Source organism: Pantherophis guttatus, chromosome 4, assembly GCF_059756535.1.
Source record: "Pantherophis guttatus breed Tessera chromosome 4, ASM5975653v1, whole genome shotgun sequence".
Lineage (NCBI taxonomy): Eukaryota > Metazoa > Chordata > Lepidosauria > Squamata > Colubridae > Pantherophis > Pantherophis guttatus.
In genome coordinates, this window is record NC_142066.1 from 108296803 (window position 1) to 108324599 (window position 27797).

The 27797-nt window shown below is 41.3% G+C and overlaps 1 protein-coding gene and 1 long non-coding RNA gene across 3 annotated transcripts in view; both read right to left on the reverse strand.

The window, feature by feature from the left end:
• Window positions 1-773: 773 nt before the first annotated feature.
• Window positions 774-12523, reverse strand: LOC148114287 (lamina-associated polypeptide 2, isoforms alpha/zeta-like). 2 transcript variants are annotated; one of them, XM_087892538.1, is made up of 4 exons: window positions 7178-12523; window positions 6855-7011; window positions 5907-6006; window positions 774-2946 (listed from the first exon to the last, which is right to left on the reverse strand). In XM_087892538.1, the coding sequence occupies exon 1, from the start codon at window positions 10911-10913 to the stop codon at window positions 9960-9962; it is 954 nt and encodes a 317-aa protein (XP_087748664.1). In that variant the 5' UTR covers window positions 10914-12523; the 3' UTR covers window positions 774-2946; window positions 5907-6006; window positions 6855-7011; window positions 7178-9959. The 2 variants fall into 2 exon arrangements, with proteins under 2 accessions (XP_087748664.1, XP_087748663.1); XM_087892537.1 differs by having other exon boundaries at window positions 6855-12523.
• Window positions 12524-12654: 131 nt separating this feature from the next.
• The window catches only part of LOC148114288 (uncharacterized), an 89317-nt gene continuing 74174 nt past the window's right edge, over window positions 12655-27797 (reverse strand). The window contains exons 2-3 of the long non-coding RNA XR_015733957.1: window positions 13876-13916; window positions 12655-12733 (exon numbers count right to left, since the gene is read on the reverse strand). This is a non-coding gene — a long non-coding RNA (uncharacterized LOC148114288). The remainder of the gene's footprint in view (window positions 12734-13875; window positions 13917-27797) is intronic.

The window sequence follows — 27797 nt, forward strand, 5'->3', positions numbered from 1 at the left end:
TCGCTCCCTGTCGCCGACGAGTCGCCCTGAGGCGACTCACCTCTCTCTAGTCGTCAGAGGAATCCAGCAGGCCAACCTCCTCGTAATGGACGGACAGAGGCTTCGCAGCGGCTGCCGAGGGCGTTTGGAACCGTTGAATTTCAGCGGCAGAGCAGCCAGACATTTCAGCGGCCCTGGCCTCGTCCAGGGCTACCTGGAGTGTCAATTCAGACCGTGCCAATAATCTCCGTTGCAGCTTTAAATCCTTAATGCCACAGACTAATTGATCCAAAAGCATCTCGTCCAAATCACGAAACTCGCAGTGGAGCACTGCGGAGCGCAAGGAGGCCATGTAGTGGTTCACAGATTCCCCCTCCGACTGTGAGCGCTGCCAAAAAGCATGACGGCGCGCAATACGAGACGGTGTGGGGGAGAAATGGTTCTTAAGTCTCTCTAATAACGTGTCCCATGAAACGTCAAACACTTGTTGTGGGGTGGCTAGAGCCCTGGCAGTTCCGAAGATCTCACTTCCACAGGAGCTGAGGAAGTAGCCCCGTTTCCGAGCGCTGGACAAATCAGTCAATGCATTCGCTTGAAGGAAGCACTCAAAACGCTCCATATAAGTGTCCCATGTTTCCGCCGATGGGACGAACGGGGAAAATACTGGCAAAAACGTTGACATGGTCAGTGTGGGTAAGTGACAGGTGCTGCTTCTACAGCACTGCCGCAGCCGTTGCCGATCCCACCCTCGTCGCCAAACGTTCTGTCCTAGAACAAAGGCATGGACTCACGGCTAGGCTAATCAATTCTTTATTAAGGCAACAGATAACTTTAGTACAACGAATACCTCAGTAACGAACGAACACAAAACTGCCTGACAGCTGCTTAAATAGCGAGCTGTCAGACTAGAACGTCCAATCATAAGGGTGTATTTCTCCCGCTCGGCAGTCCCACGTGTCTTAGCCAATCGCGGGAGGGCAGCAACAACGGCGTCCGCAGGCGTCGGTACTGCGAGGACTCAACAGATATAAAGCTGTATATCATCTGCACATTAAGGATTTTTCATTGCAAACTGAGGGATGACCTCACACAATCACCTCATGTACTGTAGATGAAAAATAGGAGTGAAGAAAGAATAGAAGCAACCCATAGGTGAAATCTCTCCCTGCTATCAACATCACTGAAGCTGATCTAGAGAAAGGAGGTGAACCAACAAACACAGTGCCACCCACCTCCAGCTCCCAGAGCCCGCCAAGAAGCATACCATGATCAATGGTATCAAATGCTAAGAGGTAAAGAAGAGAATGACCAGAAGTCATTCATGAGTAAGATCAATGCCATCTCAGCCCCAAACCCTGGCCTGAACCCCAACTGAAAGTGGTCTAGATAATTTTTGTTGCTAATTTCATGGGAAGCAGAGAATAATAATGCAGAGACATAGGAAAATGCAAAGTGTAACTGTTTTTCTTATGATATTTAGGAGATTTATAGGACATATATCCACTGGTTTTGAAGCAAGGAAACATAGATTGTCATTTTAAACCCAGATTTACATAAAAAAAAGAATTAGTGCTAAATCATCTAATGTAGTCAATGTCTAAATATAGTAAGGCAGGTTCATTGTAAACATTTAAGTGTTTTTATTTCTTTTCAATTAGTTTAGCATAGTTATTACTGTTTCATTTCTTAATTGTTGCTTTCATAATTCCTGCTTTTGTTATTTAATTAATTTCTAGGCTCACTGTTGATTTGTATTACTATTCTATTCACAAACTGCTGAACTCTTATATTTTATTTGTTGTTTAGCTAGTGCTGTCTAAAATTAGTCTTTTCTGAATCAACAACATATATAATTTTAGGTAGGGTTACATTGGGAATATAGTTTATGATATTGAATAACTGGGATTATTTCATTTGATTGCAGATTATTTATCATTAGAATTTACAAACAGATTAAAATTTATATGACAATTGCTGAATTATAAAAATATGGAACACACTTTTACAATCATGAGCTAAAATACTGTATCGATGGATATAAATTGAAGAATAATTCAGTTGTGATTTAATTAGGCTGTTTCTTGGCTTACTGAACATATGAGGACTGAGAAGAAAATATGCTTTCATCCTGTAGAAATCAATAGAATGTAAATTAGTTGTAGGCATTTCAAAAAATTGTGCAGGACCTGTCTCCCAAACAACTTCCCCAGAGAAAAGAAAAAAAACAAGCTAAGGAAGACAAGTAACCTTGAGAAAGATGCTAATGGGAAAGTTGCAAGGATAATCACTAAAAAAGTAGAGGAGTACACAGATCAATATAGTTGACAACAATTTAAGATAATTAGAGTAATAGAAAAAATAGCATCATATTTATCGGAAGGAACTGATTATTCTCTGGAAGGATTGAATTCTATCTACTACAAGACATGAATTTTGAAGATAAAGAAATTACTGTAATAGAACATTAGATATTCACATCATTATACTTATGCTTCTATAATTCATATGGGTGCATATGTGCCTGCATGCTCTTATTTTTACATATGATTTTGCAAAATGAAACCAACTTTTAGTTTTGCTGAGAAAAAGCATGTATTGCTCAAAATATCACCGGATATGAATTTATTCTTGATATTTTAATACAATAATGTGCAAAAATAATACAGGCAAATAATCTCATTTTAATGTTAATTCAGAGTTCAACACAGATAATTTACTTCAATGGTGAAATACGCACTCTAAAATTATTTTCATTTAATCAATGTATAATACTTTTAACAAACATTAGAAAAAATAATATGAATCACAGAAATAAGAATATTTTAGAAAAAGATATCCACTTGAATGTTGACTACAAAATCTGAAATTAAATTTTTTTCTTCTTAGGTTAGAAAGCTAAATGTCAATATTTTTTGGAAGATATTTCAGGTTAGTAGGTTGTTGATAGTAGTAGTATCAACAATAGGCCTAGAAACGAAAGAACAGAAATTAACAGTTAATCTGAATGGCTATTGGAAACATTTAACAAACTATTATTTTCAAACAATGTCTTTAATATGAAAATATACAGCTTGAATACCCAGAGCTACATACACCCACTCAAAATTCTTCAAAAGCAACCACAAATTTTTAATATGATAGAAACAGGAAATGGTTAAATTCATTTGGCATAATCATATTCATTTTGATAATTCAATATAAATTATATTATATTTGTATTGAATTATCAAAATGAATATGATACCTGAGGTAAACTCAAAGTCCCCCCCAAAAAATTATTACCCCAGATTTAACATGCTAGATACTCTAGTATGTTCCTTTTCTCAAGTATCTATTTTTACTACTTCTCTTAAGAGTGGATCAGCTTTCTATACTCGATAAACATGCCCTACATTTACCAGACTAGTTTTAATTAAATTTCCTATGTACTGCAAAATATGTATTTACTTCTAAAAATCAAATATATTTAAAAACTATTTTAACAGTGAAAGGTAACAATAAAAATAAAAGTTGACTACACCAGAAATAATAGAATAAAAAAAACACATCCAGTACATTAGAGGCATTAAAATAAACTAAAAATTAAGAAGAAAAATATTTAAGAATAATTAATGTTCATATTATATATAGAACTGTTTCTTCGCTATACTTTGTTTCCTTTCCTTCCTCCCTTTTGTTTTCAAAGATCAAATCTGATGATACTTCCTTTCATAGGTATGAAGGGACGGACAGCACTTAAAGAATTATTATCACTTATAGGTGAATTGATCAGCAAGATGTAACAAAACAAGATTATATTGTATGACAGCATACATTCCTTTCCAGCAATCAGAAAACAATTAAGTTGGACAACTTAATATAATTTTAATTCTGTTAAAATGCAAATATTTGGAAGTTCAAATGATTACAACAGTCAGTTAAATATATAAAATCAAGATATGTTGTCAAATCAAAGTATTGTTTGTCAGTCATTCAAGTATTGGAGTTTGATAACATCAAACTCCAAACAAAATTAAAAAAATAATCTTTCCAAGATTGATTTTTTTTTTTACCTCAGAATAATTGAGACAAGGACAACATGAAGAAAAATTGAGGAATGAACTTGTATTATTTATGCCAATTAACAGCCAGGGCTGTTTTTCAAAAATGAATTTGTCATTAATTGAACTTAATTCAGGAATAGTATAAATGTTGGTACAATGACAGATAATCTTTGGAATAGGTTAGAAAAAATACTGTCAATAGCATATGATGAACATTTGATTTCAGTTGGAGGAATGAATCAGAACAAACTAGAAAAATCTGAATAAATTAATCAATACAAATTAATTATCTATACTTATTTATCCATGTAAGTCAAAATATACAAGGCAATAAAGGGTCAGCCCATTTGACCCAGATCCTTCTGTTCACCACAAAGGTGAACACTACACCTTTTAACATGCAACGTATCTATGCCAGCATTAGTTTACTAGAAAACATAATGTCTAACTTGCCACAATGAGTGACAGGATCCAAAACAATATTTCACATTTGGCTTGCAGGAGGGAAATGAGAGGAAACAAGATTAATTGACCACAGAACCATATCTTTGTCTATAAGTCATACCTAACAATTGATAATTACAAGAAAATGATACAATCTGTCCCATTACCAATGAGTTCAGTGTTCAGCATGGCAAAATTTAGATTGCTTAAAAGCAGCAGGCCAGGTTCAATACCTGTATCATTCCTTCTATGTTCTCATGCAAGTGCTAGAGCTGTGTTTCAGCAGCAGAAGCAGCAGCTGTTATGCTTGTAATACAGCCATATTTCTGAGAAAAGTATGCAACAAGCAAATGCCCTGGAGATTTACCTTTCAGATGGAAGGGGTGACAAACATTTCAAATTGAATCAACATGTTTTGGATGCCTAAAAACACTTGCTATTAACTGTGGAGAGTATACTCAGATTCTAATGCATAGAAATATGCTGAAGTTCCAAGAAGGTTCCACATCCATTTGCACTATTAAGGTGACCCAAAAGGCACAGATAAACCTCCAAGTGGCCTCAATAACTCTGACAGAGAGTGCTACCGACCAGATGGCTGCAAGGAATATAAAACCTTCCATTCTTCAGTTCAGAACTGAAGAAGTTTCCTGAATAAGAAGTGAAATGTCTTCAAGGAAAAACAAAGAAAGCCCAATTGCCTTTTGAAAAAGTACCTTTGTTACAGTCACTTGGAGATTGAGGTGTGTAGCATAAAAAATTAATAATAAATAAAATAATGAATAAATGGGCAGTGTGCTCCCACTTTATTAAGGTGCCATAAAGAGAAAAACCATATATAAGTCCATTCAGTTATAAGTTTCAGTGAATTTAGTGGTATTCCCTACCAGATAATAAAACTGCATTTTTAAAGGATAGGCAAGTGTATTCAATATTTATTCATTTAAAAGAACAAAATCTGTTCTTATGACCTGTGATTCAATGAAGATCTATCCTTGTAAGATTATGGGTTGGTGCAATAGAAAACCCTCTGAGTTATTTATACACTTTGCATATGTGTACACTGATACATGCATGCATGCATTTTGCATTTTACATCTATGTATTGTAGAAGTTTAATGATATATAGTGGTGTTAGGGTTGTTATTGTTATATTTTTATGCCAGTGTAACACTGAGTTGGGTGGCTTTATGATTTTTATAAATAAATAAATCAATGAATGCCAACTGTTGTCTCTGTTTTACCTTTGGGTTCCCTCAGAGCTAAATTGGGCAGTGGAAAAGGAACTGGCAAGGAGGGATAAGTAAAGTTTTATAACTCTGGTGGTGCAAATCCTGATCACACTGTAAAGATGCAATGAATGTTGGGAAATTCCACTTCAAGTAGTCTAGCCATTGAAAGGATAAAGGAAACCATAGCCCAGGAAATTCAAATACTTACTAATCACTCAGGAGAATTTCCTTCTTGGATGGGTGTTTATAAAACCATAAAGACAGCTTCCATTTTCTTTCTGTTTTTGGGTAGTCTTCTCAGAGGTTGCCTGGAACCAAGAAGAAATAAAAGGAAGTCAGCAGCAACAGGGACAGATCTAGTAAAACTGGTCAGCAAGCTAGGATCAGTGAATCTATAAGTTTATTTATTTCACAGATAAAGATCAAGACTGTATAAACCTGTACTGGTTTTGGTGAGTTCATGAGATAGCACCTATAGGCTAATTGTGATTGATACAAACCTCTTCAAAGAAACAAGGGATTTCTTAAAAATCAGATGGGGATCAGTGGGGTGCAAGCTACCACAACCTGTGGTACATGTAAGTATGACAGTTAACTCTCACACTGTCAGTAAAATGCAAGGGAACAACAAATCTATCTATTGTTAAAAATAAAAGGTTAATCAAAGCAAGCCAGCCAGCTGAAAGACAAGTAGTCTGTTAAGTAGAAGAAGAGATAAATTTGCAACAGGACTAAACTTTAAACCTCATATTATAAATAGTAATTGTTTATTAATAACAGTTGCAGTTTATTAACTATAGTTGGGTCATTTAATGGATTTTTCCCTTTTTTTGAGGGAGAGTATGAAATCAGAAAATAAAATAGGGAAAGCAAGCAGCATTATTTATAAATCCTCAATAGCAGCATTACATGGGTCACAAGACCAAAGTGAAAGAATGAGGACATTAAGAATGGAGTATTTATCAGCATTCTGAGTCACAGCCCAATTTCTAGAGTAATGCACTGGACATTGGATGATTTTTTCCCCCTCTGCAGTCCCTAGTTGGATTTAACTCATTTTCTAAGTGAATTTTTCTTTTGCTGTTCCCCCCACCCCCCACAATACCAAGTAAGGTCTAATTTTGTTCTGTTTCCAGAGATTGGGTGTTGGTCTTACCTGATACGCCCTTTCTATGATAGGTGGGCACAGCAGTCATGCCTGGGAGTGACACTGCCTTGCTCCAATGAGACCGAGTCTGCTGTAAAGTTCTTAAGTCCTGCCTCTTCCTGTGTAGTCCAGTTTTGAGACAAGGTAGATCAGCAGATTGTCATGTCTGGAAAATTAGAACATACGTGAGATTGCCACCCACCCCCATGCCCCGGAACGGCCCAACAGGAAGGGGCTGACTGCCGGGCCCACCTATCACAGAAAGAGCGTATCAGGTAAGACCAACGCCCATTCTCATGACAGTGGGCATGGCAGTCATGCCTGGGACATACCAAAGCCAATGTCCTATAGGGTGGGATCAGGCCGGACCCGGGAAGCAGTCTCCAGATGCACTTCTTGCAAAACTCTCCTTCCAAATGCCGGATCAGCCGAAGCGTAGGTATCCAACCGGTAATGCCGGATAAACGGAGTAGGAGAGGACCAGGTGGCCGCTCTGCAAACTTCCTCCAGGGGGCCCCTGGTGGACCAGGCCACCGATGTGGCCGCGCTCCTTGTGGAATGTGCCGTAATATTCTGGGGAACCGGCAAGGCCTGGACTGAATACGCCGTAGCTATGGTAGCCCTGATCCACCGGCCAATGGCCGAAGAAGACAGCTTGGCGCCCATGGCAGAGGGCTGGAAGGCGACAAACAGGGCTTCTGTGCGACGGAAAGAAGTTGTGCGGGCAATGTATATCTTAAGGGCTCTGCGAACATCTAGAGTGTGCCACGCCCGTTCCAGTCGGTGCTGAAGGGCAGAAATTGGGAAGAACAAGTTCCTGTGATCTGTGAAAAACAGAATTGATCCTGGGAATAAATGCCGAATCCAGACGCAGGACCACCTTGTCCGCATGAAAAATACACAGATCTTGTCAGACCGACAGGGTTGCTAACTCTGAGATCCGGCAGGCTGAGGTTATGGCCACCAGGAAAGAAACCTTGAAAGACAGAAATTTGAGGTCGACCTCCTGAAGAGGTTCAAAGGGGTGCCTAGTGAGTGCAGACAATACCTTGGGAAGGTCCCAAGTAGGGAACCTGTGTATGACTGGAGGTCTGAAGTTTGTAGCTCCACACAAAAAACTGCAAATCAAAGGATCCTTAGACAGCGATACAGCTGATGAGTAAGACAGAACAGAAGAAATCGCTAATACCTGGCATCATAGAGTATTCGGAGAGAGACCTGAAGAGAAACCGTCTTGTAGGAAGCCAAGGATCTGAACAACTGATGCTGACTTGGGAACGATATTGCATCGCCTACACCATTTGGAGAAAGCAGTCCAGGTGGCATCGTAAATACAAGTTGTAGATCTGCGTCAAGAGGCCTGAATGGTTGTGATGACATCCGGGGGAACTTGAGCCTCCGTCAAGATAACCGCTCAATCTCCAGATGGCTAGCTGGAAGGACTGTGGATCTGGATGAACTAGTCGTCCTTGTAGCAGAGACACCTGACTGTTGGGAATCTGCCAGGGAGGGGCCACCGACAGGAACACTAGGTCCACGAACCAAGGATGGCGAGGCCAATGGGGGGCCACCAGTATCAGTTCTGCTCCCTCCCTGATGAGTTTCCGGATTACCTTGGCTACCAGAGGGAACGGAGGAAAGGTGTAGAGAAGGATTCCCCTTGGCCACGGGCTACTGTGGAACAGTAGAAACAATCTACTGTTTCTGCCCCCTGAGCTGGGAAATGTGAAAAGAAACGGGGTAGTTGATGATTGACTGCTGAGGCAAACAGGTCCACCTGAGGATGGCCGAACCTTCTGGAAAGCTCCTGGAATAGATGAGGGTGTAGGCTCCACTCTGTCGGGTCGATTGGATTGCGGCTGAGGGAGTCCGCTTGGACATTGGACACCCCCAAAATGTGTTCTGCCCTGAGAGAAATTAGGTGGGACTCGGCCCAGATCCCCAGCCGAAGAGACTCCTGGAGGAACAGGTCCCTCCCTGCCTGTTTATGTATGCTTTGGCAGTGATGTTGTCCATGAGGACTAGGCCATCTCTGCCCTGGATCTGGGCCAGGAATCCCTGAAGAGCGAGGAAGATCGCCCTGAGTTCTAGGAGATTTATGTTGAGATCGCATTCCGGAGGGGACCACCTGCCTTGAATCATGCGCATCTCCAGATGAGCTCCCCAACCGACTAGGCTGGCGTCTGTCATTATGACTAACCGTTGAGGTTCCAGCCCTTGGAAACATTCTCTGGTGTCCACCATTTGAGAGACTTGACAGCATTGGTGGTCAGATGTAGGATGGAGGTTGAGGAACTGTTGAGGTTCCACTGATAGGGTAGAAGAAGCCACTGCAACTCTCTGCTGTGAAGACGAGACCAGGGTACAATACCATAACAGGACACCATCTTGCCTAGAAGGCTAGACAAGCTCAGTAGGGAAGCTGACCTGGACTGAACAAACCTATGGGTCTTATCACAGAGACTATCTTGTCGATCCTGTGATAGGAAAACCTTAGCTGACACTGTATCGATTACAGACCTTAGGTGCTGAAGATGGGTAGAAGGAGTCAAGTGACTCTTCTTCCAGTTAATGGAAAACCCATGAGTCCTTACAATATCGAGAGATGTGGCCACATCCCAACGAGCTTGAAGCTCAGATCGGGAAAGGATGAGTATATCATCCAAGTAAAAAAGAATCCTGATCGGGATGGAGGAAATGTGAGAAATAAGGACCGCCATAATTTCTGTAAACGCCCTAGGTGCTGAGGATAAACCAAATGGAAGGGCTTTGTAGTGGTAATGTTTACCATTGTAACAGAACCTGAGGAATCTACGATGGGCAGGGAGAATAGGAATGTGTAAATAAGCTTCCGTTAAATCAATAGAGGACATAAAATCTCCCTCCCTAATCGCTAAAAGAATAGTGTGGAGAGATTGCATCTTGAACCAGCGGTAAATTATATACCGGTTCAAGGATTTTAAATCTAGAATAGCCCTCCAATCCCCCGAAGGTGTCTGCACTAGGAATAAACGGGAATAGAACCCCTGACCTTGTTGAAGGGAAGGGACGGGTTGGATGGCTTTTATTAGTAAAAGGTGTTCAATGGCAACTGTAACACAAGCACGTTTGGCTCTATCCAAGGACAAAGGACAGCGCAGAAAACAATTGGGGGGGGGAGAGGAACTCAAGAGCTAGGCCGAATCTAATAGTATCTTTAACCCAAGAATCTGAGACTGTGTTATCCCATATGTCAGCAAAAAAGGATAACCTGCCCCCAATCCTAGAATCAGGAGGAGAATTAACGTGCCCGGCGAAAAGGCCGGCCTCTGGATCCTCTAAATGGTCTCCTAGAGGAGATCCTGTACCCCTGTCTGACCTGAGAGTCCTGTTGTTGAGATCCTCGTGGATGAAATGACCAAGAGGAACGTTGTTGGTAGAAACCAGAATCGTGGGCCCGAAAGGATCCCGAACGAAAGGAAGTCTGTGGGCGGATCTCTGACCTCTAGAAATAGATGGCAAGATTTTACGATGGTCTTTAGTCTCAACCAGGAGGGGTTCTAGAGGAGCCCCAAACAACTTGTCACCCTGGAAAGGAGAAGAAGCTAGGCGCCATTTGGCTCTTTGATCTGCCTGCCAATTTTTGAGCCAGAGGAGACGCCTGGATGTAACTGAAGAATCAATAGCCTTAGCAGAAAATTGAGCTGCATTGCGGATGGCATCTGCAGAGAATTCCACCGCTGCCAAAATTTTGTTTAAGTCCTGGTGAGACTTATGATCAGTGGCTGGAATTCTCTCTTGGAGTTGTTTCAGCCACAGGATGATAGCGCGGTTGAAGAAAGAGGCCGCAGAGGAAGCTTGTACCGACCAGGAAGAAGCCTGATGTCCCTTGATGAAACTTCGCTCCGCTCTTTTGTCCTCCGGGTGTAAGACCTCTTCAGCTGGGCCTGAAACTGGAGACAATGAGGACAAAGCTACTACAGGAGAATCCACAGAAGGAACCTGCAATATATTTGAAAAGTCAGTTGCCAAGTTATAGAAACATTTGTCCAGTGAATTAGGAAGAGGACCTGTATTGGGAAGTTCCATTGTCTCTGAACTACGTCTGAAAACAGCTTGGGAGCAGGAACAACTTCAGCTTGAACAGTGGGTTCCAGAACCACAGATGTTGTTGGATCAGAGGACAAAGAAGAGGAACCAGAACTGGAACTGGGAACACCCATACGTGTAGTGGTTTGAGCTTTGAATAACAAGAATCTAAACATCTGAGGTTTGAATAGGCCCACAAATGCCGGATGGTCTGGTTCTAGGCCCTCATCCTCAGACAGTTCCTGATCTGGAATGATCTCACCCTCAGATAATGAATCCTGACTATCCGATTGAGGAGAGTTATGAACCTCATGATGAATTACAGTATCTCTGGCCTTCTGATGCCTACGAGAATGGCCCTGATGGCTCTGTATCTCTGAAGCCTCAGAAGGAGCTCTCTGATGAAGACCTTCAGCAATACCCTGGCAGATTGCCATAGAAATGAGGGAGGCTAGAGCAGGAGAAATTTCTGGAACATCTTGGGCAGGAGAAGAATGATCCCCCTCCCCCAATTTCAGAATCTGACTGAGCAGGAGCAGTCAGAGCAACCTCTTGAGTTTCAGCCTGATTATTGCTGGATTCTGCTGTGGACCCTGGAAAAACAGTGGAAGCATCTACCAAATTAGTATCACCTTGCAATGATCTATCTGGAGATAGAGAAGGAGTATGAGATGGCTGTGATCTAGTAGCCTGAACATCTGTGGGAGGAGCCATTACAGAGAGAGAGGAAGGCTGGGATGGGTGGGGCTTTGTTTCTATCAGCTTGAGCCTTTTTGAAAGTCCTTTCCATGGCTCTGTGGCGTCTTTCTTCATCTTTAGGGATTTAGATCCTTTAGAGGCAGATGATCGAGCTATTTTAGCAGAAGGGTGTGTGTGGGAAGAGCAGCCCTCCCCTGGATCAGGCCCATACTGTTGTTTTCTTTTAGATGACTTGTGAGAAGCCTTAGAATGAATAGCGTCGGCCATTTTGGATTTTCAAATTAAGTTTTCAGAGACTTTTAAAAGGCACACAAGCCTCCCACAGCACAAATCAGAGAAAATAATCACCAATTAACAGATTACAGGAGCCAATTTGACAGAGAACTTCCCAAATACTTGTTGTTATGTCCGTTTTGAGATCGCTGAGATCGCTAGCCGTCCAGTTTGGTGCAACACAGGCGCAGCAAAAATTTCACACCAACCAGCTGTAGAGCCGAAGCCCTTGAAACAGCTCACAGCCCTCAGAAAGCTTCCAGGATCGCCAAAAAACGGCTCCACCAGGCTCCAAATGATTTTTGTGGGCTCAGAATGCCGCAGAGCAAGCTCGTGGGCGGAAGAGAAAAATTTTTTAAATGATTCTGCCAGCCGGCAGACCAAAGCCGCTCCAGTGGCTCAGAGTGGGGTGTGGCAAAAAGCCTTTCTCGCTCCAGTTAGATTCAATTAGAAGTAAAGTAAGGTAAGGTAAGGTAAGGTAAGGTAAGGTAAGGTAAGGTAAGGTAAGGTAAGGTAAGGTAAGGTAAGGTAAGGTAAGGTAAGGTAAGGTAAGGTAAGGTAAAGTAAAGTAATAAAATAATAAAATAAAATAAAATAAAATAGCAGAGTAAATACTCTAAAATTAGTAGAGAAACTATAGACACGACTGTCCCAGAGAAGACGAGTCGAAAAACTGAACTACACAGGAAGAGGCATGATTTAAGAACTTTACAGCAGACTCGGTCTCATTGGAGCAAGGCAGTGTCACTCCCAGGCATGACTGCCGTGCCCACCGTCATGAGAATATGCTGACCATCAGGTACATCATGTTCTAAGTCTTTTTACATAATTTCTTTTCAATTTTCCATCTGGTTGGAAAGGAGGAAAAAGAAAAGAAAAGAACAGTCTCTTAGTATTTTATGAAGCACAGATGGGAGAAAACAAAAAAGAAATCCTGGTGTAAGTTAGTCCTGAACGTTTAGTGATAGGGATTACAGATGAACCAAAAGGAAAATCAAGGCAGCCACAGGGCTCCTGAATGTCACTTGGCAATTATAAAGAGAATAGCAAAGAAAACAGGGCTGTCGATATGTTTATATTAGACTCAACTTTTTACAAATTTTGTTTTAGAAAGTTACATCTTGATGGAAAACAGGGAGAACCATCTTAGATAAATAATGTCCTATCCCTTTTATCCTGCTATGAAATAATTATTTCCTTATTTTCCTTTCCATCTCATCTTCAAAAGATCATTCGGATCCAACCAAGCAAATTTTAGTTGCATGCAAAATTGCATGTAAGCAAGTACACTCTACTGAGAAATCCCATTTCATTAACTGAGCCAAATCAAAACCAATCAACAACACTACCTCTTCTCATCAGTCAATGTCTGTGCTTGCATATGTGGAGTCTAAATTGAAAAAACAGGAGACCTGAATTCTAGTCCCGCATTATGCACAAATCCAGCTGGGTAACCTTGAACTAGTCATTTTCTCTCATCCCTTGGAAGGAATCAATGGCAAACCACTTCTGAAAAATCTAGCCAAATGCTTTTTTCTGACATAAAGATCTATGGCTATATACAAACTTGAATTTTTTAAAAAATATTATATGGGCCATTCATAAAATAAAGATAATGCTGGAGGATGCTGTTTTGTTAGTTAGCTAATGAAAAATATATTTAAAATAAATAATTAGACATGGAATCTGGTAGATACCAGATGAAGGTCTAGAGGTCTTTTTCTATCTGTAATAAAAGTTCCTAGGCAATAAAGCATATTTCCTCATTTGATTTTTCTGAAACTGCTGAAAATGAATTGACTTAGAAAGTAATACATATTCATTTCGTTATTCTTGAAACTCAAACTCAAACCAATGTAATCTTTTCCATAGTAGATATTGTGTATTTTACAGAACAATCATCAGGAGAACTAAAAGAAATATCATCAGGAGAAGTAAAAGAAGTAAAAGAAAAATCTTCACAAAAATGGTGATAGCGGTAATTTCTTACCATTGTCAATGAGGTGTAGAAGATTTCACTGAGAGGAATGTCTGAAATAAAGAAAAAAATGGTTTAAACACTCTATAACTAATTTGCAGTGTGACTCTAAAGAGGTCATTGGCAACATAATTCCATATGTTGAGTTAAATAAAGGAATACTTATCTGATTAGTTTCCAGGAATCCTTGTGGGCTTCTAATTCTTGAGTTAGAGGAAGTTTTTTTTTTTAATGTGATTATATGCTTATAATTGAAAATAACAATTTGAGGACCAGATTCAGCTTGCTTTTAACTCATTCAGGCACTCAATTGAAAAGTTCATCTTAATTATTAAGAAATGTGGAGTAAGCTGTTTTCTTATACAGAATAAGCAAGAGTTCAAAGAGGAAAACGTTACTTAGCCTGTGAGGACATGTTCTAAGTAGAGTAGAGAGAAAAAGAGAAACTTTCCTGAATATAGAAGAAAAGACTGAGCCATAGATGTTTCATCAGTTAATAAAGAATAGATAATGTTCTTCAGCAAATATTTTCCAACAGATTCTTAAAGAGCTTGCAAGCACATGTTGCAAAGTTGTGAGGTTATTCGTACCATGCCTCATTCTTAGAGTCTTATCATAGGTAGCAAAAAAAGAAACTGGAATTCAGAGTTGAACTTTCCTTTCTAAAGAAGCCTGTAGGAACCTAGAAAAGCAAGTTCTTAGAGTGATCCTAGCAATAGATAATAATGATGATTGTTTTTTAATCAGGGGACAACACCAGGAAATTAACAACCTAAAAGAAAATGCATATAATAAAAATATGCTTGCTTGCTATGAAAAATCAACTAAAAGCAACTAATACAGATAATTCTCAGATAGTTATTACACCGAGCCCAACATTTATGTTGCTAAGTGAGATAGTTAAGTGAATTTTGCCCAATTTTAAGACCTTTCTTCTCATAGCTGTTAAATGGATCACTGCAACTGTTAATTACATGGTTGTTAAGTGAATCTGGCTTTGCCATTGATTTTGCTTGTCAAAAAATTGCAAAAGGTGATCATATGACCCTTGGACACTGCAACAATCATAAATATGAGTCAGTTGCCAAATGTCTGGATTTTGATCTGTGGCTATGGGAATGTGGCAATGGTTATAAGTGGGAAAATGGTCATAAACCACTTCTTTCAGTGTTGTAATTCTGAATAATCTATTCAGAATAGTTGTTAAATGATCTATTGTAAGTTGAAGACTACCTGTATTATTTGTGCAACTCAACTTGCTAGTTATATCTTGTCTCCTTTTCTAAAAGTAGAAAAAATAAGAACTCAATGGAATCTCTCAAAGAAAACATTCTACAAGCTGAAGCTGTGTAGGTAAAAGTACAAAAACATTTTAAATGACTTTTCTTTTTTTTTTTTAAAAAAAATAATCTTTTATTTACATTTTTCATTAAAAACAGAAGACAACACACCATATAAATAACATACAGGACAACACAACAAAAAACAAGCATACCTATAAGTAGTACTTTAATAACCTAGTATTCAGTACAGTATATCTATATTATATTCCTGAGAAGACAGAACAACTTGTATACCTTTATAAATCAATTAGGTCTATCCGACCTCACTTTACTTGTATAGTATACATTTCTCAATAGATACAATTCCTCATCTAGTTTGGGTTATAATTTCCTCTTCTCTAGCCAAACATATAATTTTTCCCAGGACAAACATCTTTGTGTTTGGTCTCTATCTTTTAGTTTTTTGGTCAATTTATCTGCTTCTGCACATTCTAAAATCTTCTTTATAATTGCCTCCTCTGATGGGATATTTTGATTTTTCCAAAACTGAGCGTACGTCAATCTCGCCACTGTGATAATGTGTAATGCAAGATACCATGAGTCTTTTTTAATATTTTCCGGTTTGGAGCCGAGCAGACATGTCTCTGATCGGCATTCAATCCTTTGATTTAAAATCTCATTAAGCCATTTTTTTATTTTTCCCCAGAATTTTACTGCTTTCGGGCACGTCCACCACTGATGGTAGTAGGTGCAACGCTCAAACCCACACTTCCAGCATTCAGCAGACTGTCCAGTGAACATTTTAGCTAGTCTATCGGGGGGGGGGGAGAGATGCCACCTGTATATCATCTTGTAGATGTTTTCTTTGTATGCCGTAGAAACTACTAATTTCATATTCCCCCACCAAATCTCTTGCCATTTTTCTAAATGGATTGAATATCCCAAATTTTTCCCCCAGGCAATCATTGTATCCTTAATTATCTTGTCCCCTATCTCTATTCTCATCAACAATTTATAAGTTTTCGAAATCATGCCTTTTTCTTGGCCCATCAGGATTTTGTCTAATTCTTGTAAGTCAACGTTTATACCTTTCTTGTCTCTGTCTTTTTTATATTTAGATTGAATCTGTAGATAGGTCCACCAATCCACTTGCAGTCCTTGGGAGTTCAATTCCTGTTTAGATTTTAATTTTCCTTGTACATTCAGCAAATCCTTATATATTAATTTTTTCACAGGGTTATAAAGTTTGGCGTATGTCAATGCTTCTAGAGGTGATATCCAGCACAGTGTTTTAATATAATATTTTTTACTAACTTTTTCCCAGTTTTGAATTAAAATATTTCTTATGTAATGTCGGGTGAACCATTTGCCATCTCTCCAAAGTGCCATATGCCAACCCTGTTGTAGGTCATAACCTTCTTGTCGAGCCTCGGTTGGGTCTCGCCATCACCGGGGAGGACGACGAGGAGGGGGCAAGCTGCTGGACTCTCCGGGGGCATGTCATCAGCTGTTTGAGAAGTCTTTACCACTCGCGCACAAAACGAAGCAAACTCTTTCATCGGAGATAGGGGGGGCATGGAGTTTGCAGATGACGCTGCCTTGTGATGTAACAGAGGCGCGCTCCTCCTACAGGCCAGCTAGGGGAAGGAGGGATGATGTTGACTGTTTGATTGCTAATTGATTTATTGTGCTCCTCCTACAGGCCAGCTAGGGGAAGGGGGGGTGATGTTAACTGTTTGATTGCCGATTGATTTATTGCGCTCCTCCTACAGGCCAGCTAGGAGAAGGAGGGGTGATATTAACTGTTTAATTGCCACTTGATTTATTGCTGCGTATATAAAAGCCGCTACACTGCGATTGCGTATAGCGCTAACTTTAAACCTTGTTTCCGGCTTGTGCCTTTCTCCTACCTGTGTTTGCTGTGCTGAACCTAATTAAAGGATTGCAATTGCTTTATTCCGTTCTGGTGGTGGCTTGTTTCCAGTGCAGTTGGATGGACTGGCCGAGAGAAAGTTAGCACTCCCCCACCCACCAATTTCAACTGCCTACGTTCCCTAGCTGCGGTCCGGCGAGAAAGGCTGTCAGTGATGGCAGAAGGGACGGCGCTAGGTGATTCGGAGTTGGAGGTCCCTCTAGAGGCTGACGTGGAGGAGGTGGTTGTGGAAGAGGAGAAGCTACAAACAGCAACCCCTCACCAACCGGTGGTCAGACCCAAGCTGCGCCAGCCACGTGAGGAGGACTGTGTGGAGATGGCTGGTGCGCAGAGTCAAGGGCTAGACCCTTCGGGACAGGTTTCCGGTGGGGGCTGGTGGCCTAGTTCTACTCATACCGGGCCCCAATGGCCATCCACGCCCCCATTGGGTCCGTCATTTAGAGGTTGGCGGGAGAGACGTTGGACAGATGACGAAGAGGCGGACTGGGGCTATGATACTACAGGGCCTGAACCCAGTGCTATGGATGCCATAAGAGATCGGTTTGCAGAAGGGAGTTTCCGGGATGCCCCGTCTTGGCAACCCTGGGCCACTGGGGCGGAGCCGTTACAAGGCAAGTCTTGGCAGGATGAGGGCCTTTCCAGGCCAGAGGCTCGGTTTCACATCGCTAGCCCCGAATTCCTTAGGGAACAGGAAACAGGAAAAGGAAAGGGCCAAATCGAAGACCGGGACTACCACCTGCCTAAGAGGGAGGATAGCACCAGGGGCTCTGAACAACCATCGACCAGAAGAGAGGTAGGAGCTGGAAGGTGGGCATAACGTCCTGTGGGGGAACGGAGGCCCGTTGGAGACCTGAGGAGAGATGGGGAGAACAGACCGCCTGTACCACCCCCAGCATGGATCCCGGTTCCTGGGATGTGGGTACCACCTCCAATCTGGGGCCCTCCTGCACTGCAAGCCACATTTGACGGGAGCCCAGACCATGTGGCGTTGTTCTTAAGCCAGGTGGTTAGTCATCTAGACCAGTATGGTCACTGGTATCCATCACAATGGGCCATGGTGGTAGCCATTACGGCTGTGTTAACCGGCGATGCAGCAGACTGGGTGGCGGGATTACATCGCAACCATGCTAGAGAACTGGTGGACGTGGGTAGGTTCTTGGAAGCTCTCCAGTCTGCTTTTGAGGATGACTCCAGTGTACAAATCGCGGAAGGAGATCTTGTAGCCCTCAAACAGCGGGGTGTTCCTGCAAAGGACTATGTACGTGATTTCCGGAAAATTGCTAGTCGCTTAAGGGACTGGCCCGAACGGATGCTAGTCCAGCAATTTCGGATGGGGCTGGATCGTGAGTTACATCAAACCTGTGCATACCGAGGCCTGGCTCCGCGCCTGGCTGTTTGGTTTAAAGCCGCTATTGAACTGGACATTACCCTCCGGGAGTTTAGGCCTCGGTCAGAAGTTAATGTGAGACAGAGACGGGTTCCCACGGACAGGGCCTCAGAAAAGCCGCCAACCACGCGGGTTCAAGTATCTCTGCCCAGCAGCGTCCCACCTGAAAGGTCTCAGCAACCAGCGTTTGGTTGTTTTCGCTGCAATCAGATAGAACACAGAGTGGCTGAATGCCCTGTACCTCCGTTACGAGTACAGGCCCAAAAGCCGGCTATGGGGGTAGTGACCAGAGGCCGACCAGGGCAGCCACAAGAGCGTATCCAAGCACTTCAAGGACCAAAGTCCATCATAGACCATCAGGCTTGTGATATTACACCAACCACTGTGGCAGGGAAATTCCCGGTGGTGTCGGGGACAGTGATGACGACGAGCTGAAGGACCCTATGGTGAGCAAAATTGTGTTCCCTTTTGTCATACCTGTGGTGCTGAGGAATCCCCGAAGCACAACGGGTTTTCAGTATGGTGCTTTAATAGACACTGGATGTACCTGTTGTCTGGTGCGGAGAAGTGTGGTGGATGCTCTGGGCCTACAGATAAAAAAGCTAAAAGTTCCTGTGAAGTTCGAACAGATGGACGGGTCGTTATTGGGGGGAGCGCCTGCTAACCACGTAACTGAACAAGTGTTGTTGGCGATAGGTGAACATCAAGAGTCCATCCAGTTTATTGTGGTTGAAAAAATGATAGAGCCAGTTATTCTGGGTCTCACATGGTTAGATAAATGGCAACCTCACATCTGGTGGGAGGGGGGTTATCGTAAGCTTAGAATCCCTTTGGGACCTGCTGTCCCATCCCCTGCTTCTTCAGTGGGACAGTCGAGTGAGGGACAGGACAATAGCTGTGCCTCCACAGAGGTGTTGCTTACACCGGACTTTCCTATTGTTTACCAAGACCTTTCAGCCGTGTTTAGTGAAGAGGAATGCGAAGTACTACCCCCCCATTGGACTACGGATTGCGCTATCGAGTTGGTGCCTGGGGCTAAGTTACCGAAACCTCGAATGTATTCCATGACCCAACAAGAATTATCCGAGTTACGACAATATATCGACAAAAATTTAGCTAGAGGTTTCATCATCCCTAGTAGATCTAGGATGGCTGCCCCAGTCTTCTTCAGGGAGAAGAAGGACGGTGGGGTTCGGTTATGTGTTGACTTCTGAGATTTGAATGGAGTATGTATAGAACATCTATACCCACTTCCGCTTATGAAGGATTTGTTAGCTGCGCTATCTACAGGACAGGTATTTACAAAACTCGATTTACGGGAAGCGTACTACCGAGTACGTATCAAACAGGGCGATGAATGGAAGACCAGTTTCAACTGCCCTCTTAGTAGCTACCAATATAGAGTTATGCTGTTTGGACTTCAAGGCGCTCCAGCGGTGTTCATGCAGCTTATCAACGAAGTTTTGCATGAACATTTGTATAGAGGAGTTCTTGTTTATTTAGACGACATTCTAATATATACGTGCACCTTGGAAGAACACGTTGTGTTAGTCCGTCAGGTTTTAGAGAAGTTGTTAGCTGCTAAACTGTTTATAAAACTTTCGAAATGTGAGTTCCATAAATCAAAAATAGATTACCTCAGGTACAGGATCTTAAGCAATGGGATAGAAATGGATCCACGTAAAGTCCAAGCTATAGTTGAGTGGCAAGCACCGAAAACCAGGAAACAACTCCAAAGTATCCTTGGTTTCACGAATTTCTATCGCCAATTCGTCCCCGCATTTGCCGCTATAGCACTACTGTTAACAGACCTGTTACACACTAAATCCCCTGTGATAAAACCAAGACCAAACCAGTTATTGCAATGGACAGCTCAATGTCAAAGTGCGTTTGAACAGTTGAAATATCTTTTCACCAGAGAACCGGTACTTAAACATCCTGATCTGTCTCATGAATTCATCATTCAAGCCGATGCTAGTGACGTTGCTGTGGGAGCTGTGTTGCTGCAAAAAGATGAACAGGATAGGATATGCCCTTGTGCTTATACCTCACGCAAATTAAACACCACAGAGCGAGGGTGGGCGATCTGGGAAAAGGAGGCCTTCACTGTCTGTTGGGCTCTACTTACGTGGCGTCACATCCTGGAAGAGGCTACTATCCCGTTTGAGGTATGGACAGACCATAAAAATTTAGAGGCATTACAAACGCCTAGACGTCTGTCCCCAAAGCAACTACACTGGGCACAATATTTTTGAAGATTCAATTTCAGACTCAAATATGTGCCAGCAGGAAAGAACTTCCTCACCGATGCACTTTCTCGTATGCCACAATATAACAGTAAGAGTGAGGAAGTAGTGGAATCTCTTATACCACCTATTGAGAGTGGGCATGCGGTTGCGGCGGTGTTACGGAAAGAAGCGTCCTTCTTAACGAATCTTCGGATAGCTATCAGCCAGGATACGTGGGTAAATCAAAACCAAACGTCAATAATCCTATGAGATGGATTAGGGTGGAATGGGGATCGTTTATACATTCCAGAACCGCTTCGAGCTACAGTTTTAAGACGGTGCCATGATGCCAAACCAGCAGGTCACTATGGTTTCCTTAAAACACTTCACCTGATTAGACGTCAATTTTGGTGGCCACGAATGCGTGGTGAAATTGAATGTTATGTAAAAACATGCCCAACATGCGCGGCAGCAAAACCATGGTCAGGGAAACCACTCGGTCGATTACAATCGGTGGCTGATCCTAGTCGTCCGTGGAAGGAGGTGGCAATGGATTTTATAGTGGACCTTCCGCCCAGCAATGGACATACCGTTATTTGGACAGTAGTAGACCTATTTTCAAAGCAGGCGCATTTTATACCCTGTCGGGGTTTACCATCTGCCCGACGATTGACAGACATGTTTATACAACATATCTACCACCTTCACGGGGTCCCGAAGCATATTGTATCAGATCGGGGTGTCCAGTTCACCGCCCAGTTTTGGAGGTCTTTCATTCATAGGATAGGGTCTACTCAAGGATTAAGTTCAGCCTTCCATCCCAGTACAAATGGAGCAGCCGAACGGGCTAATGCCGCTGTGGAACGATATCTACATTGCTACGTTTCGTATCAGTAAACTGATTGGTCTGCCTTACTCCCATTTGCTGAAGTCGCGTACAACAATATCAGCCACCGTAGCACGGGATTTTCTCCTTTCCAAATCATCTATGGAAGAGAATTCCCTGCCATACCTGAGGTAGAACCTCCAGCTACAGGTGTATCTACGCATTCTGGTTGGGCCGACAAGATCCGACAAACGTGGCCAGCAGTAAAAACGGCGCTTCAAAAAGCAACAAATGAATACAAACTTTATGTCGATAAAAAAAGAGCCGACCCAAAACCGTTTTCTGTAGCGGATCACGTGTATCTATCTACAAAATACTTGAAATTACGATTACCTAGTAGGAAACTAGGTCCCAAATACATAGGTCCTTTTCCTATAACACGTGTGATCAACCCTGTCACTGTCATGCTTAAGCTACCTTCACTGTTAGGAAAAATACATCCTGTTTTTCATAGCAGCCTTCTTAAACCTGTCAAAGAGGAAAGGCCCACACATCAGCCTGTTTCCCCAGGACCGAGTCATTCAGATCAATATGAGATAGATAAAGTATTGGATTCACGTCCACGTAGAGGCAGGTTACAGTACTTAGTACAGTGGAAGGGTTATCCACTAGCACAAGCATCTTGGGTGGCAGCTCCAGACGTTCAGGCCGACAGGTTGCTCCGTCGGTATCATCGTAAATAAACAGGTCCCAGTGGGTAGAACGGTTGCTATACTAACATCTTTATTTTGTCTCCTGCAGGTGGACTCCTGGTAGAGAGGAGCCGCCTGTCGAGCCTCGGTTGGGTCTCGCCATCACTGGGGAGGACGACGAGGAGGGGGCAAGCTGCTGGACTCTCCGGGGGCGTGTCATCAGCTGTTTGAGAAGTCTTTACCACTCGCGCACAAAACGAAGCAAAGTCTTTCATCGGAGATAGGGGGCATGGAGTTTGCAGATGATGCTGCCTTGTGATGTAACAGAGGCGCGCTCCTCCTACAGGCCAGCTAAGGGAAGGAGGGATGATATTGACTGTTTGATTGCTAATTGATTTATTGTGCTCCTCCTACAGGCCAGCTAGGGGAAGGGGGGTGATGTTAACTGTTTGATTGCCGATTGATTTATTGCGCTCCTCCTACAGGCCAGCTAGGGGAAGGAGGGGTGATATTAATTGTTTAATTGCCACTTGATTTATTGCTGGGTATATAAAAGGCGCTACACTGCGATTGCGTGTAGCGCTAACTTTAAACCTTGTTTCCGGCTTGTGCCTTTCTCCTGCCTGTGTTTGCTGTGCTGAACCTAATTAAAGGATTGCAACTGCTTTATTCCGTTCTGGTGGTGGCTTGTTTCCAATGCAGTTGGGTGGACTGGCCGAGACTTCTATTTTAAGAAGACGACTATTACCTAAAGTAATCCATTCTTTTACCCAGGCTAACAGAACTTCGGTAGAACGTAGGATTTTACTGTTATTACTCGTCCTAGAAGTGAGAGTTGTATTTTATTTATTTTATTTATTTTATTTTACTTCGAATTTATATACCGCCCTTCTTCCTGGGAACTCAGGGCGGTGTACAGCCAGATAAAAACACATAATATAAACATTAAGAACAGATTAAAAGGAAATATCTCAATTTGGCCAAAAATTAAAAAACATACAAATTTAAAATCATTTAAAAGGCATTGTTAGGCCAGCCCGGCTTGTTGGAAAAGGAAAGTTTTAAGGGCACGGCGGAAGGCACGGAGGTCTTGGATTCTCCTTATCTCTGGGGGCAGCTGATTCCAGAGGGTGAGTGCCCCCACAGAGAAGGCCCTCCCCCTGGGGGTCACCAGCCTGCATTGCTTGGCTGATGGCACCCCGAGGAGGCCCTCTCTGTGGGAGCGCACGGCTCGATGGGAGGTCGTCAGTGGCAGAAGGCGGTCTCGGAAATAACTAGTCCTATGCCATGGAGCGCTTTAAAGGTGGTAACCAACACCTTGAAGTGCACCCGGAAGACCACTGGGAGCCAGTGCAGCTCGCGCAGGAGCGGTGTTATGCGGGAGCGCCAAGCAGCTCCCATAATTACCTGCGTGGCCGCATTCTGGACCAGTTGGAGCCTCCGGGTACTCCTCAAGGGGAGCCCCATGTAGAGAGCGTTGCAGTAGTCCAGGCAATTTTACCCCATTTATCTAAATCTTTTCTTGTTTGAATTGATAATTTATTATAATTGTCTTCTTGTATGCTCGAACATCTGCCAGTTAGCCAAATTCCCAAATATTTAATTTTGTTAACTACTTTTAATCCAGTCACTTCCTGTAAGCCCTCCTTAGCTTCCTCTAAGATATTCTTAGTTAATATATTTGTTTTCTTTTTGTTGATTAATAAACCTGCTACCACCCCAAATTCCTCAATTGTCTCTAATAAATATAAACAAGATTCTATGGGCTCTTCCAAGATAAAAACCATATTGTCTGCAAAGGCCTGGGTTTTATATACCTGTTGTCCAATTCTAAGGCCTTTTATTCTTTCTTCATTCCTTATTTTACGCAATAATGTTTCTAGTGATAAGATAAAAAGTAAAGGGGATAAAGGACAGCCCTGTCTTGTGCCTTTACCAATAGGGAATTCTTCTGTCAGGTCCCCATTTATCAGTAGTCTGGCCGTTTGTTTGGAATAGCTTTAATTGCATTTATAAATCTCTGTCCAAAGCCCATGTGTTCTAACTGTAATAATATAAACTCCCAGTTGACTCTGTCAAATGCCTTCTGGGCGTCTATAAAAACTAGTGCGACCTGTTTGCCTGGGTGATCTTTGTAATATTCCAATACATTTAGCATGACTCTTAAATTATCTCATAATTGTCGTGACGGTAGAAATCCATTTTGGTCATTATGTATAAATTCATTCAGGAAGCCTTTTAATCTGCTTGCTAGAATTGTGGTGAAAATTTTGTAATCTGAATTCAGAAGGGATATTGGTCTATAATTTTTTATATCTGTCGAGGGGGGTGGTCCTCTTTAGGAATTAAACTGATATTGGCCTCCCTCCATGAGTGGGGAATTTCTGCTTTTCCCAGGACTTCATTAAATAAATCTTTCATATGCTCTCCCATTACCTCAAACATTGTTTTATATAACTCAGCCGGAAGTCCGTCTGTGCCAGGCGTTTTCAAATTTCCCTGTTTCTTCACTGCTTTTTCAATCTCAGCTAAGGTAATTTCCTCTTCTAATATTTCTTTCGTTAAATTGGGTATCTTGGGTAAATCCGAGTTCTCTATATAATTTTTTATCGCACCTGTTAAGATCTCCTCTCTTTTATATAATTCTTTGTAAAAATCCACTGCAATTTTTTCTTTCCCTTTTTTGTCTTTTATTAAATTTCCTTCCTTGTCTTCTAACTGGTCAATTCGTCTATTCTGTTTTTCCTTTTTTAATCTAAATGTGAGCCATCTTCCTAATTTATTAGCTGATTCAAAGTGTTTTTGCTTTGCTGCCTTTATCTTATCTTTCAATTTATCCAGCTCCAAGAGATTAAGCTAGTGTTTTAGGAGTGCTATCTGTTCTTTTGCTCCTATGGATAGTGGATTATCTTGTAGTTGTTCCTCAGCTTTTATTAATGACTTTTCCTGCAGGTCTTAATATGTAGGTAAGTACATAGTAAGCCAGGCAATTCTTCACATTGTACAGTTCTAATCCACTGAGGAATGTAAATAAAATTTTCTAAACCAAAAGCCCGATTTAAGGCCTAAAATTCCCGTTTGGAACAGTACAGAATGTTGTCTGTTTAATGGTTTAACTCTCTATGAAGGTTCCCAGTCATCCAAGTCATGGTTGTCCCAAAAGTGATGTGATTAAAAAAAAAAAAAAAGTTGACTGGACTTTCTGATTTTTCTTTATGACATTTCACTTCTTATCCAAGAAACCTCTTCAGTTCTAACTAACTGGTGGGGAATGAAAAGGATTTATACTCTCTGCAAACAACCAGTCGTTAACACTCTGAAACATGTTGTTTTCTTCTTTCCTGACTGTTGTGGAAGTGTTCCTACTGGATCTTTTTGTGGATTTGACAAAAGCCCATTGGGATAGTCACAAATTTTGTGTGCTTCCTTGACGAGTTTTGTTCTTTCTCTTTTCCCTCTTTGCTCATAAAATAGCCAATCTTATGGGAACAGAGGGAAAGAGAAGAAAAACACATCAAGAAAGGGAAGAAGAGAACAGAAGTAGTCAAACCTGTGTGCTACACTTTGGGTGGCTGATGGGGTAGAGAATATTCCTACCTCCATATTGCCTGCCCATTTGGTTTTTATTCAATTCTTTTAATTGTAATTGTTTTGTATTATCTTTTTTACCTTTTTATCATATTGTAAGCTGCCTAGAGAGAGTGAGATGGGCAGCATATAAGTGTAATAAATAAATATTTTATATTATGTGCTCACCTTCATCCCTGATCTTCTACAATCATTATTCTTTTTAGTACTTTTATTCGTATTTCCACACCATCAGATCTCTCAGCTATCCATATTATATACCACACCTATATATCTATTATGCATTCATTAAATATAATACATTCTTCTGACCTACTTTCCTCCTCTTGGCCTTTTCTAGAACATCAGTTTTCTGCTAACCATAATGTAATTGCAAACTCCATTTCCACCATTCTAAGAACCTAACAAATTCTAAGAACTCCAATTTATTCTTAAAATCAACCTTAAAAATGTTAATTATATTTTGCTGATGATCCTCAATTTTTAAATGTTTTTATTCTGTATTTGCTTTAATTAGTTCAAATAAGTCAAAACCTGTGTGAAGCCTACATTAGTTATCGTATGTTCACAAACTCACTTGGAATTAATTCTCTAGAGATCTAGAATCATTTTACAGATAACTGTATATATTGCATGTTTTTATAGACAATTTGTAAAAGTTTTGAGCCTTGTGGCTGTTTATCAGGTTATTTTGTGCCATGAAGTAATTATCATGGCACAAAATAAGCTGATATCTACATTTTCTCCATGATGATGTCCATATATCTTCCCTTCCAAGATATATTTGTAATATTTCACAAATTCCATTCTTTATATGTGACAAAACTGCTCTTATCTGAACTGACATAAATATTTTCCATTTTATTTTTCATAACTTATTATTGTTGAAACACCTTAAGGGTTTTCCCCCCCCTCAAACTTCAGCAACTGAAACCATGAAGCAGATATTATGGGAATTGCTGCTGACTTTTGTAAATGAATTCTCAAGTAAATTATTGAAACAACGGGATAACTGAATTTCCTTCCGGGATGCCTGCAGGGAACATTGGACATCTCCCTCCCTCCCTCCTTTTAGCTACAGCCAAACTAAACTGCTATGAATTTATTTGGGCATTAAAGTATGCAAGAGAAGCAGGTTATGGAACACAGCGCCCAGAGAAGCTGCATTTGATCCCCATTTTCTCCACAGGTGGATAGGCAGTTAAAGATACTTCTCTTTAGCTAAGAAGCTAATGTAAACAATTGTGTGGTAGACTTTGTATTATCTTGTACATGTTTTCTTGCTTCTGTTATAAACTGCCTTGAGAATTCAAATGTAATCAGAAAAGAATGGTATCAATTGAATAATAAACAATAAGTAATCTTCTACAGTTATTGAGATTGTAGAATCTTGCAGAAGCAAGTCCCTAAACTTTTTTCCAGAAGAAAACACTATTACATATAATGTAACATAGGAAGTGGTAACACCATAGCACCAGCCTTTAAGAATAGTAATATGGCTTTATAAGGTTACAATTTTGTCCAATATTCCAAATGAATACAAGTTACCGTATTTTTCAGAGTATAAGACACACCTTTTCTCCCAAAAGAGGGAGAAAATCTGGGCATGTCTTATACTCCGAATGTAACCCTGCCCAGCCTCTCAAAGGGAGGTTTCAGAGGCTGAAAAAAAGCTTCTAAAACAGAGCTTCAGAAAAAAAGCCTCTGAAACGAAGCTTCAGAAAAAAAGCCTTTGAAGCTCTGAAATGAAGCTTCAGAAAAAAAGCCTCTGAAACGAAGCTTCAGAAAAAAGCCTCTGAAAGGGAGGTTTCAGAGGCTGAAAAAAAAGCTGACAACTAACTAACCTGTTGCTAAAATTCACCTCTGGGAACAGCTGATTGGGGATATTCCAGGAGGCTGATCTAATATGGAAAACCAAAACCAAATGGAATAATGAAATTAGATATAAAAGTGATATAATACTTGGGTCAGTCTAGAGCAGTGGTTCTCAACCTTCC

What these genes read in the sequence shown, in the direction of transcription:
- LOC148114287 (XM_087892538.1), bottom strand. Translation starts at nt 10,913, where the DNA reads ATGGAACTTCCCAATACAGGTCCTCTTCCTAATTCACTGGACAAATGT.